The sequence below is a fragment of the Akebia trifoliata genome, chromosome 4, assembly GCF_017979445.1.
Source record: "Akebia trifoliata isolate Shusen 1 chromosome 4, ASM1797944v1, whole genome shotgun sequence".
Lineage (NCBI taxonomy): Eukaryota > Viridiplantae > Streptophyta > Magnoliopsida > Ranunculales > Lardizabalaceae > Akebia > Akebia trifoliata.
The window spans coordinates 26823945-26839084 of record NC_141378.1 but is presented as its reverse complement, the minus strand read 5'-3'; the positions used below and the strand labels follow the sequence as shown (position 1 = coordinate 26839084).

General features: G+C 35.4%; 2 protein-coding genes across 2 annotated transcripts in view; both read right to left on the bottom strand.

The window, feature by feature from the left end:
- Window positions 1–6070: 6070 nt before the first annotated feature.
- Window positions 6071–15140, bottom strand: part of LOC147404620 (protein STRICTOSIDINE SYNTHASE-LIKE 6-like) — a 42752-nt gene continuing 33682 nt past the window's right edge. Inside the window, 5 exon segments of the mRNA XM_086440647.1 lie at window positions 6071–6528; window positions 8169–8301; window positions 9368–9395; window positions 9398–9483; window positions 9485–9663. Of these exon segments, the coding sequence (XP_086296773.1) occupies window positions 6262–6528; window positions 8169–8301; window positions 9368–9395; window positions 9398–9483; window positions 9485–9663 (693 nt within the window). The 3' untranslated portion in view covers window positions 6071–6261.
- Window positions 12739–14376, bottom strand: LOC147404623 (putative methyltransferase PMT25). Its single transcript, XM_086437524.1, has 7 exons — window positions 14213–14376; window positions 13702–13853; window positions 13409–13581; window positions 13211–13321; window positions 12942–13116; window positions 12791–12857; window positions 12739–12747 (listed from the first exon to the last, which is right to left on the bottom strand). Exons 4-7 carry the CDS (start codon window positions 13221–13223, stop codon window positions 12739–12741), a joined length of 264 nt encoding a protein of 87 aa, XP_086293650.1. The 5' UTR covers window positions 13224–13321; window positions 13409–13581; window positions 13702–13853; window positions 14213–14376.

Here is a 15140-nt window from a genome sequence, read left to right as displayed (position 1 = left end):
AACTTTTTCACTCTCCAATGGAGGGGAGCTTAGTCCAATGTCATCGCAAGAGAGGGAAGATAAGATATGAAAGAACTTTTCTTTATTTCATGAAGAAACTTATAAATTCTTCTTCTTCAACTTCTTACAAGACTATTTAGCCAAAAAGAAAATACTAGAAGATTAAAATATAAAAATAAAAGAGAAAAAGCTAAGAACCTTATATTAAATGAGTCTTTAATGAGATAATCAAGATGGAGGAAGAGAAACTCTTTCTCTTGAGATTGAGACTCTATTTATAGAAGCAAAATGTGTGTAGAAGAGTTTAAAAGTAGCCTACACTTTTCTTTATACAAAAAGACAAAAGAGGAGAACATGAGTTAAGGATTAGGGCATTCTATAGTGGGCCAAAATACTTTTGTCTTGAGATTTTGATTCCAAAATATTGATTTTCTGCACAAGAAACACACGTAATTAGATTCATCTAGTAAATAAATTTATTTATGTATAATCAAACCTAATTAACATGCAACATGATGTTTCGAGGCTTATCATGATTATTACCATAATATGGAGAAATAGGGATAAAAATTAAGATAAATGTCCGAGAAACGTGCATATAATTCAATGTTTCGAGACACTCATCAAATCTTCATAATCTTAAGCTCACAACTAAATATGTTGTCTGTGTGTTGGATTTCCAAATGAAATATTTGTACTGTAGACACCCCAATTTGAACGGGCCCATACTCGAAAAGGCCCAAAAATACCGATTTTTCAACGAAAGGCTGCTAATGGGCCTCAAAGGCCCAAATCATCAAAAAATTATATTTCGATCGAAACGAGGTTCTCAAGACCTCCTGATGGTCTAGTGGGCCCACCCAAAGAGATTTGACGCACAACCTTCACCGCTCTACAATTGGAAAAGCTCAAAATATCAATTTGTGCCAACGGGCCTCAAAGACCCAAATCATTGAAAAATGGCATTTTGATTGAGCCGATGCCCTAAGACCTCTTATTGATTTAGTGGACCCATCAAAGGGATTTGACCTACCCTACAAATTCCCAACCTTCACCACTCCATTCTTGTATCTAGAAATATCCATTTTTCAATAAAATCCTCCAACAAGACTAAAAAGCCCAACTTACCAACACGTAGCATTTCAACCGATCCACTAATTTCAAAAATCTCAAAAAAATGAATAAAATTAAAAAATGAGACTTGTCACACCTATCCCTTCCTCTACCTTCACCGTTCCATCTTCCAAATCTACAAATACCCTAAACCTGTTTAAAGCCAATGAACCCTCAATTCTCCAAAAACCAATTTTCCACCTTACCCCCTAACCTAAAATTAATCTCATATCACCTAAACCCTAAAACCTATCCACCCTCAAAAATCCAATCCAAACAAACCCTACCCAATAAAAAAAAACCTAAAACCATCTCTAAAACCCAAGTCCAACACTACAAAGCCAACAATTCATTATCCATATCCAATTACTTATCCAACCCACAACCTTAACCCATAAACCATTATCCACATCAAACCAATCACCACTTTATCATCAAAAGGTGACACATGTCATCATCCCCTCTCACCTCCCTTATCTAATCACCTAACCCCATTACTTTTCTTTAAATAATTCATCTACCATCTCACTTCCCTCCAAAAATCACCTCAACCCATACCCTACCCTAACCTAACCTATCACCCTTCTCTAACACCATCAACCACCCACATCACAACCCATATCCTCTACACCCTAACCCATCACCTTTCCTTAAAACAATCAACCACTCACATCACAACCCATATCCTCTACGCCCTAACCCATCATATTTCCCTAAAATACTCCACCAACTCACATCACAACCCACACCTCCCTTCATCATTCCTTACGAAATCATTCCCACAAAACCAATCCACACCCCTTTCTTTCATCAAACAACCACCATCACCAATCAACCAATCTTATCACCTCACTCTCTCATCATCTTTGTCACATGTCATCATCCTCTCAATTCTCCCAAAATCCAACCAACCAACTCTCACTACAAAAAAAATCTTATCAAGTCTCACTAAAAAAAATTGGATTCTCTAATCATCTCTTCTCTATTCTCACATCAATCTCCTAAAAAGAAAAAGACACTCTCACATTTACTAAGGACCTAAGAAGACATTGAAGAAGAATTAAAGAGGAAGAATCTAAGAAAAAGAGGATTGAAGCTTCAAGGTGGGTTCAAAGAATCCACCATCTCTCTCTCTCTCTTTACCCTCTCCACCTCCCTCTTCTATTATTCCCCTTCTCTCTTTATTTTATTTTTAGAAGGACCTAAGATGTGAATGCTCCCATTCCCTTATCTCTAGTAGATTGGGCCCCGGTCCAATTGAAAATATAAGGGTTGTAACCACTTTCTAAAATAAAATCGATTTTGAATCCTTTAAACTGTTTTGAAGCAACGATGTTTGAATCTTTCTCAACTCATGAGAATTGATCCATTTCCATGGCCAACACTTTTCAAATATGCTCAAGGCTAATGTCCTATAGGATCATCTCCTTCGATGAGATGATCCTTACAAGTTAAAGCCGAAAATGAATCCCTATTTAGGGTACAAATACACAACACGTGGCACTTTATTTTTCGTATTTTTTAATCAAAATGACCAAGTTAAGTTGAGGTTACCGCCACTTAACGGGGAAAAAAGGGTGCCTAACACCTTCCCTTTTCTCCAATCGAGCTACTTATCCCGATCTCAAGATTTGATTAGTTCCTATCCATCGTGAGTCACTAAATGCCAAAATATCATTTTTCCGAAAAATGTATATCGGGTGACCATTTACACCCACTTACCATATGAATGGTGGTGACTCCAAACCTTAGTAGATATGGCCATCGTAATCGAAAATCACGTATCTACATGTGCCATGGCTTGAATTGTGAGTGGCCCATTATGAGGTATAACACCACCATGCCAAGGTGGTCATGTGCCTGTGGGACTCCAAGTTGGTTCTAAACTGATGGAAATTCTTCTTGATTGCTATGGGCTTCCAATTGTGTCTTTGTTCCTCTGATTCTTATGCAATTGAATTAAGTTCAAGATCTTTGAATTGTATACCATTACATGCAAACATACCATGAAATAATACTAATAAAAACTGTGCAAGGCATTGAAATGAACATAATGCATGACTTCCCATGTAAAACCAAAGTTAAATAGAGAAACATTACATAAATGCCCCAAAAACCATGATGAAATATGAAATACTTGTCACTTATCATTCTCCATCTACATGACTGTTGGGATGTTAAGGATTCCTAGATAAAAATGTATCCCAAGGAAAAAGTGTATTAGTCCCTTGAATATTAGCTTTAATCTCTAAGAAATTTGCGTTCTTCCTCAAATCCTAACTGTCATGTTGATGAAAAGCTTTAAGCGTGGGTCAAGGCTTGAAAAAATCCTTCTACAATTTAACCTTATGTTACAATTTTCTTTTTTGGAAAATGCTAGCCTCAACCCATCAGTTGTGGTTCTCCATGAACATGACCGTCAAGATGATAGGCATTCCCGAAGAAGTTACGTATCCGTAGGAACTAATCTTTAGGTAATATATTTTTTTCAACAAATCTCAACGGTCATGTAGTTGAGACTCGAAAATCGCTTTTTTCAATTATAAATAGGACTCTTCTTAGAATATATTATGTTTCTTTAATTTGCAGATTTTGTCTCTCTTTTCGTCTCGTTAAATCTAAATATTTGTTTTTGAACGTTTAGACCAAAATAAGAACACAAAAAAATCAAATATTCTTCCTTCGTTTTTGTTCTTTTCTCTATTCTTCTTTAGTTCTCGGAACAAATAGAGGTTAAATAGTAGATCTGACTAGGCTGATGTGTTCTAGAGGTGTTGTGAGTCGTGTCACACATCTACCCACAAATCCGCAAACACCTAAACACCTTAAAAAGAGAAACATTGTCTGCACCTCAACCAAAGTTCGATCATATTCATTTTAACAAGTTAGAAGCAAACATTGATTTTAGATTCAAAAGGCACTTAAGTATAATATGCTTTTAAGTCTAGTGTTTGCCTGCTGCTTTATTGATTCCCTGAGTAGGCATCAAACAACCCCCCCCCTCCCAGGACGAGGGCCTCCTTCCAGCTCTGTTTCACCTCCGGGGGAAGTATGGATAGCCTTCAATTAACCTTGCCGAGGTAAAATGAAGTATAAACTCGTAGTGCGGTATCTCTATTTCCAAATATACCAAAATCAATGAATAACTCGAAGGACAAATTATTTTGTAGCAAGTGGGAATGTTGTGAGATGAGATTAGAACAAATAAAGCCACATGGAAAAAAAAAACAATAACATTCAGACACCATAATTTCTGAAAGATGCAACATTATGAGAGGTACTTTCAATAGTAATTGTAGTTCTAATCCAAAAGGCTAACGAAAAGGCCTACAATAGTTTTGGTTCTAATACGATTAGGACGCGGCGGGGGGCAGAATTTATCTAGTCATTTTAGTAAATTTTATCTAACATTTTTAGGATTTTGGTATTTCAATTAAATCACTTATTTTAAGATTATTTGTGTATTATTTATGTATGTTTCATGGTATTTTCTACTTTTTGAAAACTTTTATTATTTTGGGTAAGTATGAAAGTAAAAGTGGAGTCAAACTAAAAGTCTAAAGTTCATTTCAATCATTGAAAAGAGTTTTTTTGCTTGTAAATTTTTCTTCAAATTATCAAAAAGTTTCAATTTTTTCCAATAAATTATACTTGTGGATTCGTGGTTGCCTACTTTCAAAGTATAATAATAAGAAAAAAAAGTAGGGTGATATTCTTCTTGGATTTCGTGTTGGGATTTGAAGTCTCTTCTGTCACCTCCCTACTCGTGCCAGCGTGGTATCTATCAAAATCATTCCGACACTCAAGTTAGAAAAATAGAAGAATAGTCTAAGGAACTGGTTAGACCTCCAATCCGCCAAAAGATTTATTCTTCTATGCTCATTGTGCTACTTATGGATCCTTGCTGTGAATTAGGGTCTCCCCCTCTCACGGACAATGATCCCAGAAAATTTCTTGATTCTGTGGATCCACAAATGGAATGGAAATCTTCTAGATTAGTTATACTAAACTTGGGAGCTCTCTGGGCTTTACATGCGAATATCAGGATTATAAATATTCTTTGACCAGGTCTAACCTGCTTGGCAGACCAGGTCTTATTCAGTGCTGTACTGCCCTTCTAGCCAAACTAGGGAGATCTTTCCTTTGACTTACCCTGCTGATGGGTAACGCCCGTATGCTGATTTATGCATAATACCACTTAACCGGCCTGGACACGTGTACAGCTTAAATAATTGACAGTTATTTCCCTCTACACATATCATTTATCCACTCCTTATATTTAAAGAAGATCATCGATTTGGTTCAACTAGGATCCAAGCAATGTCTAATAAATTTGACAAATACACAATCAATCTGATCATTGAATGAGAGCATGACATAAAAACAATTCCAATTCTCTTTCTTAATGCACCCTCGCTATGATAAAATAACAAACTCAAATTGTCGAGATCAACAAATCAAATTATTGATCTCAACAATTTAAATGTTGATCTTTATGGTTTATGTTCAATTGTTGAGATCGACAATTTACAATTTTGACCTAGAAAATCGTAACATGATCTTGACGATTTGAACAGAAATTTCAATTGTCCATCTCAACAAGTGAAATTGCGTCGGACATTTTAAGAAAGAATTAAATTGACCATCAAATTACTGTCAAAAAATTAGGGGGATTTAAAAAGAGGTCTCCCCTGCATGGTTCATTAAGTAATTTCTAAAATGATTCTAAATTGTACCATGACAAACATTTGCAATATTGTGAGTAGAAAAGTTCATCCCGTAATAGCAAAGAAAAATGAAACATTAATAATAAAAAAAAAGGGTCGATCTCAAGGATTTGAATTGTCCATCTCGACAATTTGAATCAACAATCTCACCAATTGAAATGAGATCGGAGCTGCTTTAAGAAAGAAAAAGTTCAAAACGGACCATCAAATTACTTTCAAACAATTAAGGGGATTTACAAAGAAAAAGTCCCTCCTGCAAGCTGCATTACAAAATCTCTAAAATGATTCCAAATTATATCATGATAAAAATCTGTAATATTGTAGATATAGAGTTCATCCCATAACAACAACAAGAAGAAAAAAGAAAGAAAAAAAATGAAATGGCATATATTGTCAGTAAATAGTTATTGATAAAGGTGAATTATGCAGCATATAGTGTGAGATCAAGTCGACCAATGTAAGGTTTGATTAGCGAGCCGTAGAATAGATGATTCCCTATCTTGAACCCAGTGGTCACCAATGCCAATCCGGGATCAGAATATAAGGCAATCACTTCCCCATCCAAATTCACAGCCATTATTCCACTATTTTTTTCTGACGTGGGAAGCTTCACAAATCTTCCCAACATTGCTGCTGTCTTCCGAAGCCAAGGATATCTCATCAGAGCATCCCAAAAAATTGTCTTTCCCTTTGAAGAAAAAAAAAATTATTTTAACAGTTATAAAATTGAAGAATTCATTAATCAAAATGGAGAAAAACTTGTAAATAAATTTGTTAGTTAATATTTCAGATGCCCTTAATTTTTTATTTTTTTTTTCTTTAAATTGATTATAAGTCCCCTTCATAGATTAATGAAAGTTTCAGCATATGTGAGAAAAACCATTGATTTTTCTTCCCAAAACTAGTCATCTTCAATGTGAAGATTTTATCTGCTTCAATAATCAAACCACAAGAATAAGATAGGAATTTTTGACAAGTACTATATAATGAAAATTTTGAAAAATAAAAATCAAGGATTTTCCACCAAGGATTAAAGCAAAGGTTGGAAATGATGGATTGAATATGAAGTTTGAGTCATAAAAATTTACCATAGAGGTTGAAGAATTAGGGCTATCAATGGATAGTAATTGGTTCGAATACATGTATATTCAAATCCAAATCCAAAAAAAATATAATGATGCGTTTTGGTTGAATTCGTCGTAGAATTTAAGATATGGATCTTAAAATCCTTAAATGTGGGAATACAATGCCATTTACTTGACATAAAGTAAAATGAAGACTTCTTCAATATGATATAAGGATCTATCATATAGAACAAGATGCAGTCAGAAAGGAGCAAAAAACGAGCGCACGTAAGTCTATTTTGCTATACTCTGATCACAATCTGGGTGTACAAATTATTACTGACTAAGACAAAGCATAGGTATAACAAAGAAAGTCATTAATTGAAAAATATTATTCTTAAGTTTCACCAAGTGGGAGTTATTAGTCCATGGTAATGGTATGACTTAAAATGATGAGATAGTTTTCACACAAGGAGAATAAAGAAGTTGTTTAGTATTGGTTGGGAGTAACTTACTAAGTTACTCCACACTTATGGAATAACTATCTGTTAGTTTTAACAAATTCCATGCCTTACCTTGTTTAGAGGGAGACATGAATTCCGGACTCTACAAGAACAGACTATGCGGTTCTGTTTCGAGGCCATAAAAGAAACAATGGTTCGGGCAATGGGTTGACACCCATTAATGCTATTGGAACCCCAATGTTTATATCTCTTCAAAAATGTTGGAACCCCTCAAATATTTATAAATATGAGAGATGGTCCATTAGGATCATTTACACTATTTTCTTCTTGAGAAATCCTTGTGAGATTCTTGAGTCTAATGACCACATCTCACGCATTACAAGAGCTAAATTCAAACATAAGGATGTCTAAATTATGTAATCTTTAAAGAGTACACTTAAAAGTCTTTGAAGATAATATTTGCATTTTTACTCAATTCAGATAATATTTGCATTTTTACTCAATTCGAGATAATTTTTTTGTAATTTCAAGAGGAACCTTAGGTGTTGGTCGCAAATACTTGTTTCTAACGTTCCCCATGAAAAAAATAAAATATTGGAATAAAGTAAACCCCTCTCATTTACTAGTTAATATATGAAAATATCTTGGATTTGGCGTTTCTAGGCATGGCACATGGATGGAAACTAGTTTCCCTCCATGTGGTGTGTCTAGAAGCATTAATAAAAGGGTGGGAGCCTGACTAACATAATCAGATTAGCTTGAGGGAAAAAACAATGACAAGAAAGAATCAATTAAATTACCGAGACTAGCGCAATCCAATATCGACCATCTGCATCAAATCGGATGTTGTCAAGGTACCCTGGCAAGTTATCTAGGAACTCATCTATCGATCCTTTTTTCTCACCTTGAATGTAATAGTTTCTACACCTTCGCCTGGAATGTTTTTCATTTCAAGAATCAATTTTCTCATTTTTCATCAAACAACACAAATTGATCAATGGAAAATATGCAGCATATGCTTTAAACGTGTATTATTCACCTTATTTCAAAAATTCAAAAAAAAAGATTCAGTAATATTATAGTGATTAAGTGACAGTGATGGTGAAGGTGATGATATAGTGGTGATGGTAATAATGATGGTGGTGATAATGAGGGCATTGAGGTTATTATTCCATTTGTTTATAAAAGTAAACTAAAGTCAGGGACAAATCATTTGTTTGAAAAATTAAGATGGTATGCATGTCATTATTTTTCTAGATGATGAAAGGGTCATTTTTTCCCCGTAAAAAGGTGGATTCCTTCAAAATTTTGAAGCATGACTACTTCAAAGTTTAACTTTTGTTGTATATCACAACTTACAAGTTTCCACTTTAAATTAACTTTTACAATATATAACAAGTTACAATAATTTTTATTTTTTTTTATATAGAAATTTATAAAAATTTGTAAAAGTCTTAAAATTCGTAAAATATAACGTGTTTTATTCTTTTTAAACTTAAAATAGGTGAATTATTCAGAATAATTCAATAATACAAAAAATAATACTTTTATTGAAAAAAAAATTAGTGAATTTTTTGCGAATTAAACGGGAGATTGTTTACTACGGTCGGGACCACTAATTTCTAGGGCTGTTAAATGTCAGTGGGTAAAATAGCCCAGTGCTATTGGGAGCTAAAAATCCTAACTCCAGCCCTGACTACCTGCCAGCTGAATGGTTGGGTCGGGCCAAATAAAGCCCACCTATTTCAAGGCCGGACGCACAAGTACTTGAGCCTAGTTATGAGCTCCTCAATGGGCCTAGCTCTAAAGTTGTACTCCAACCTTAACTTAAAACAGTCTATCCTGGTCCATTTACTAAACAGGAAACAGGCAGAATAACACTATCCAAGTGGTTTCCACAATGGGCTGGGCGGAGCATTGACAGGCCTACTTATTATTATTATTAAGTAACAAAAGATTAACCCGAACAAGTAAGGTTTTGAGTCCCCTTAAAACTCACAAGGCGGTTTCACAGAAGATAACAAATCTTCTTGTGGCGAGATGGCTACTCCGTTTGCAAAGTAGAGGTCACGGATGAGTACTTGGGTCATATTAGTTGATGGATCATAGCTCATGAGGCCGACCCTCAAGGAAGTCCAACACGTACTCATTCAGGTTGTATTTATAAGATGCGTCCGTGAAATAAATCACACCATCGCGTGCAACATCGACACCATCCGTTAGTTGGAATTTCAGCCCATCAGCCTCATCAGTCAAGAATTTTATCATTCCCTCTCTTGTGACCTTCAGCAGTCCCTGAAATGTGATATTAAAAGAGAAATAAATTATCTATCACATGTGTGGTTGTGAACAGAGAGAGACTGGGTTGCATCAACTCAAGAGGTATATATATGGAAGGCAGGTCCATGTGGCACGTAATTTGAGAGTTACTATTACCTCACTAGCTTTTACTAACGCCACACCAATTGTGTGCAATTCTTTGGGAATTTTACATAAGAATTGGTGTGGCATTAGTAAAAGTTGGTGTGGCAGTAGCAGCTCTCTAAACTTTACATTGTTTCACACATTGCCGAAGTGGAAATGGGCATAGAATCATAGATGCTTTTCACTCTTATCTATATCTCAATGAAAAGTATTTGAGAGCGGATCTTTTGTAGTGGGTTTTCTCTGTATTCCTATGCAGTGCATTTAAGTAGTACAGATTTTACATCTTGAAAACAAAATCTAATTCATCAGCTTTGTATGGATCATGGTTTAGATCATATTGAAAAACCAAATTGAAAAAAAAATAGTACAAATTTTAGGGTCTGATGAAGGCTTTTAAAATGAATGGTCCAAGACCTCCCATTTTTTAACAAAAGTGATAAAACCCACTTTAGAGGAACTGCTCCTAAAGTATCTATGGTTTTGTACACACATCCACGCCAGCAATGTGTGAAACGATGCAAATTTCAATGTCACTTCAGCATTTTCCACTATGTGAAAAAGGCCAATATTTGATGGTCTTAGCCCGTTAAATATTCTCTTGTAGAATTTTTTTTTGATGGCCCTGGACTATCAAATTATTAGAGAATGGACTTCAAAAAAAATAAAAAAAAATCCATAGAGTATGATTGTCAAATTTGGAGGTTTAACAAACAATAGCACGGTCCTCTAATTCACCAATCACAATGAACGAAATAATAAAAAAAAAAAATCAGAAAAATAAAAAACAAAAGAAAAATCATAAAATAAGCTCCAAATTAAACTAAATAACCCAAAATTAATATACATGTAAACCTCTTTGTTAATATTGAAAATTCTGTCGAAGCTATAAATAACTGACAATAATTAAACTAAATAAGACCAAATGATATTGAAATCACTGGATCGGCAACATCTTTGATGGAGGTCGGTGTTGTTATCGTTGTAGATTGGGGAATGAACCCTTGTGCTTCACGTGCTGCTTTTTCCTTGGCCTTTTTCGCCCTTTCCAACACATCCTCCTGCATGCAGCATTTCATTAATGATTTTCCCTATATTGCATCCATCAATAAGTAAAAACCATTCAAAGGGGAAGAACTATAACTACTTACTAAAAGAAAAAACAGAACCAGAACGGGAAGCATGATAGGCAACCGGGTAAACTAGATTACTATTACATCGGTGGGGAGGGGGGGTACATAGAAAGTGAAGTTCTTGAACACAATGGTAGACTCAAAATTACCTAAAGTTGATACGTTTAAGCTGATTTTAGGTAAATGGCACAAAAATCAAATAAACTTTTTTCATTGGAGAAATATTAAGAATAAAACTTAATTGTTGTTAGGCGAATCTGAAGACTAGACTGTATAAGAACAAAGCCTTCAATGCCAAATTAGTAGACTAACGTTCAAAAATATGCCTTAAATAGGAGTGTCCCTATTTTTGTCTTCTGCAACAGTTTTGAGTGTTTGGTTTGGTCCTTAACTCATAATCTCTTTATACCTCAACAACAACAACAACAACAACAACAATAACTACAACAAAGACTGTTGTCTGCACCGTCGGTCCTGTTTTCAACAACAATGGCTGTAGCTCCTCATAAACAACTGCAAACAGAGCAAGAGAAAGGTTTGCCTTTCCCTACTACTAGGCTTCCCTAGTACTGCCATTTCAGTAATCTTATCTGCTCCTTCAAATGTAATGGCTTCAAAAGAGCAGTAGTTGGTCTTGGAGAAATACACGGACACAAATGAGGGTTTCACTCACCTCAGACCTTCTTCATGAATTAAGGTCTCTCTCTCTCTGCGTGTGTGTGTGTGTGTGTGTGTGTGTGGTTTTCTTTTGATTTGGTATACATCTTGGTGTGTGGTTTTCTATTTTGATTTGGTGAATTGTTGATGTGTGTATGTTTGGGTAATTTACTGTACAGGTTGATATGATTTTAAACGAATACAAAGAAAATGTTATTACAAGAGACAGTCCCAAAGCTTGATCTTCTACTCGAGAAACTTCGCAAGCATATGCCTTAAATACAGTCAAATAGAGAAGCTTAAATATGTATTGAATATGACCCTGATATGTATTATTAAAACAGAGTAAATGACATAAATAGTTTTGAGACAACAATTCAAGTTTAATTATATAGGGAATAATGTCAAGCAATACTAACACTGAAATTGTGCCCAACACTATTACAGGTTTTGACCATATCGATCAGCTATAACTCCCCAATGAACATAAGTTAAAGCTCTTCCAAACATATATGAAGCTCCTACAACACATTAAATGCATTATAAGTTTTGTATTATGAAGTACTCAAGCTAGTCCTACTCTTATCCAATTATGTAACAATATACTTAAGTTTCTCATACAGCGAGAACAGGATCAATTGAGAATCAACCAAAAAAGTTGAAGAGTTTAAAAACAACATAAAGTAGAGGTTCAAGAACTTGAACTTGAAAATTTGTAGAGGGAGCAACATTTTTTTCTTTCTTAATCTAATAAATACAAGCATCATTATCATCTGATGGTAATTTTGGTGTAAAAAGATTTTTTTAAGGGCATTTTTGATACAAAACACAATTTCCCAAGTGTATTTAACGTGCGCTATTAAAATTTGGGACACAAAAAAAAAAAAAAAAAAAAGAGAGGTGAAGAGGGATTCTAAGAAACACAGACCTTTCTTGCAAAGGCCAACATTAGATACGATGCCGCAGTTGTTGGGGAGTTGGAGGAGTTGTGTGACATTAATGCCAAGAAATTGTACTAAGCCAGGGTTGTTGTAGAGTTTGCAGAAGCATTCAAACTGTTTCTGTACCGTTTTTCGCAGAGGCTGGCAGCATAACTCGGGTGGTTTTGTTAAGTTTAGGTACCTCACGCAAGGTGTCAGGTTCGACTCGTAGTATGTCATTTTTGCTCTTGTTTCCACCACTACCGTCACCACCACCACCACCGCAACCATTAAAGTCCCACACCCTGATGCATCTACTGGCACCTTGTGCAGACATGCCTGCAGAGGCACATTCCTACAACCACAAAAACATGTGTCAAGAAACTTTAAGGAATAAATAACAATTGATTTAATGCACTCATATAATAAAGAAAGATACCAGGCTGCATTTGGATCATCTGACTCTCGGCACAATGGAGGCTCATTTGCGGGTCTTTTCTCATAGCACTCATTGGATAAAGGCTTCCTGAATATTGCTACACCAACTTCATTCACTGTATCATTTTTAGTCTCTACCAGCTCCCAGCACAACTTCTTTGTTAGTTCAACCATTTCTACAATAGATTTCATGAGAAGAAACATTGTTAGATATTTACCCAAAGAAATCCCTCTCTTAAACACAAAGTGACTAGGGAAGGATGTATATACCTTTCCAGATCATAGAATCCTCTTCGCCTTTCCTGTAAACTGGAGTAGCTGACCACACAAAGTGACCACCAGGTCGCAACACGCGGTTCAGCTCTAAGAGAAGTTTACCACCTTCATATTTTAAATCACAATGAGCTCCTATAACAAAATATGTTATTAAAAAAAATAATCAAATTACAATTGTAAGATTGAAAATACCTTCAACGTGCCAAGGCACCCTACAGTGTGCACAGTGGAGTTTAACAGTTTTTCCTTTGAAGACTTCCTTTTAAGATGAGTATAATTTGTAATATGGGAAGGCTAATCCATGCACTTTGTCTTCTTCGATGGTCACTTCAACCATCCTCTATTCTAATAAACTTCTTCTATATCTTTCAAAAACGTGAAACATGATGAAGCACAATTTGTAGAAATTGGAAAAAAAAAGGTGAGAAAAAAATAAAGAGAGACGAGTGATAGTTCAAGGAGATATAAGGTTAAAAAGCATTTACTTTCTCAATGAACTCGATGTAACGTAGAGCGCCATTTTTAAACTGAGTTCCACCACCAGGAAATGCCATTTTTAAAAATGACAGGAAGGAAGCACTTCAATCATCAGCTGAAGTAAGCCATCAAGCTTAGTTGAAAGAAACTCTTCATGGTCCTGGCCATATGAATTCAGCAAAGAGATTTGTAAGAAGAACATTCCAAAGTGCAAAACATAGAAATTTAAAGCCTGGGTATTAGAAACTTCACATATATTTAATAATGCTTAGTTGTAGAAGTGAAAACTACAAGGGGCATCCCCAAGTATACTCACCTCCACCCTCTACCCCACACATACATATCCCTTTTCTCCATCTAATAGAGATTCACTAGGGAGATATTCTAATTTAATAAGCTAAATAATAACCAGGCAGATGGTTATTACATGAAACCCAGTCCATCGGTTCTAATTTAATGAGCACCTTTATCATTTTATACACACAATAAATAACCTGATGATAACTAAAAATTCTTTACCTTCAGCTAACCTCAGCAAAACACTTGGAAAAAGAAAATCCCTTTTTCCGGGTCTTATCAGAAGGCATCAAATTTGCGTTGGATCATCCTTTTCCCTCCTCCTTTATCCGGGCTTGGGACTGGCAATGTAAAAGGTCTAATTTTTTCATTGGCGGAGTTAAAAAAGTTTACCTAAAAAGAAAAAAACTATTAGTTACTTGTAGACACGGGATTTCGTCATTACGACGGCCACATCTACTATGATTTGGAGTCGCCACCATTCATATTGTAAGTGGGTGTGAATGGTCACCCGATGTGCATTTTTGGAAAAGTGACATTTTGGCATTTTAGTGACTCACGTGGATAAGGTACGGATCAAACCTTAAGATCCGGGGTAAGCGGCTTGGTTGGAGAAAAGGGAAGGTGTTAGGCACCCTTTTCTCCCCACTAAATAGTGGTAACCTCAACTCAACTCGGTCATTTGATTAAAAAAAATACGAAAAATGATGTGCCACGTGTTGTGCATTTGTACCCTAGATAGGGGTTCATTTTCGGCTTGATCATAGGGTCATTCCATTGATGGAAATGACCCTTATAAACCTTTAGCCTTGGGGTCCATTCATCCTAAAAAATAAAAGGAAGGGGAGAGGGGTGATAGAAGAGGGAGGAGGAGAGGATGTAGAACAGAGAGGGGGGGTTGCCTTAAACCCACCTTGTATCTTGTTTCTTCTTTTCTTCTTCTTGCTTGAGTCTTCTTGAGTCCTTAGTATTTTAAACAAATACAACTCTTTTTTTTATTGAAGGAGTAGAGAAGAGATGATAATGGAGATGAGTGTAGTGTGTGATTTTTTTTTATGAGACTTGGGGAGGGTTAGTGTGAGGGAATTGATGAGATTTTTCTTAGTGAGAGGGGTGATAGTTGTTAGTAGAGAGAGTTGGAGAGAATTTT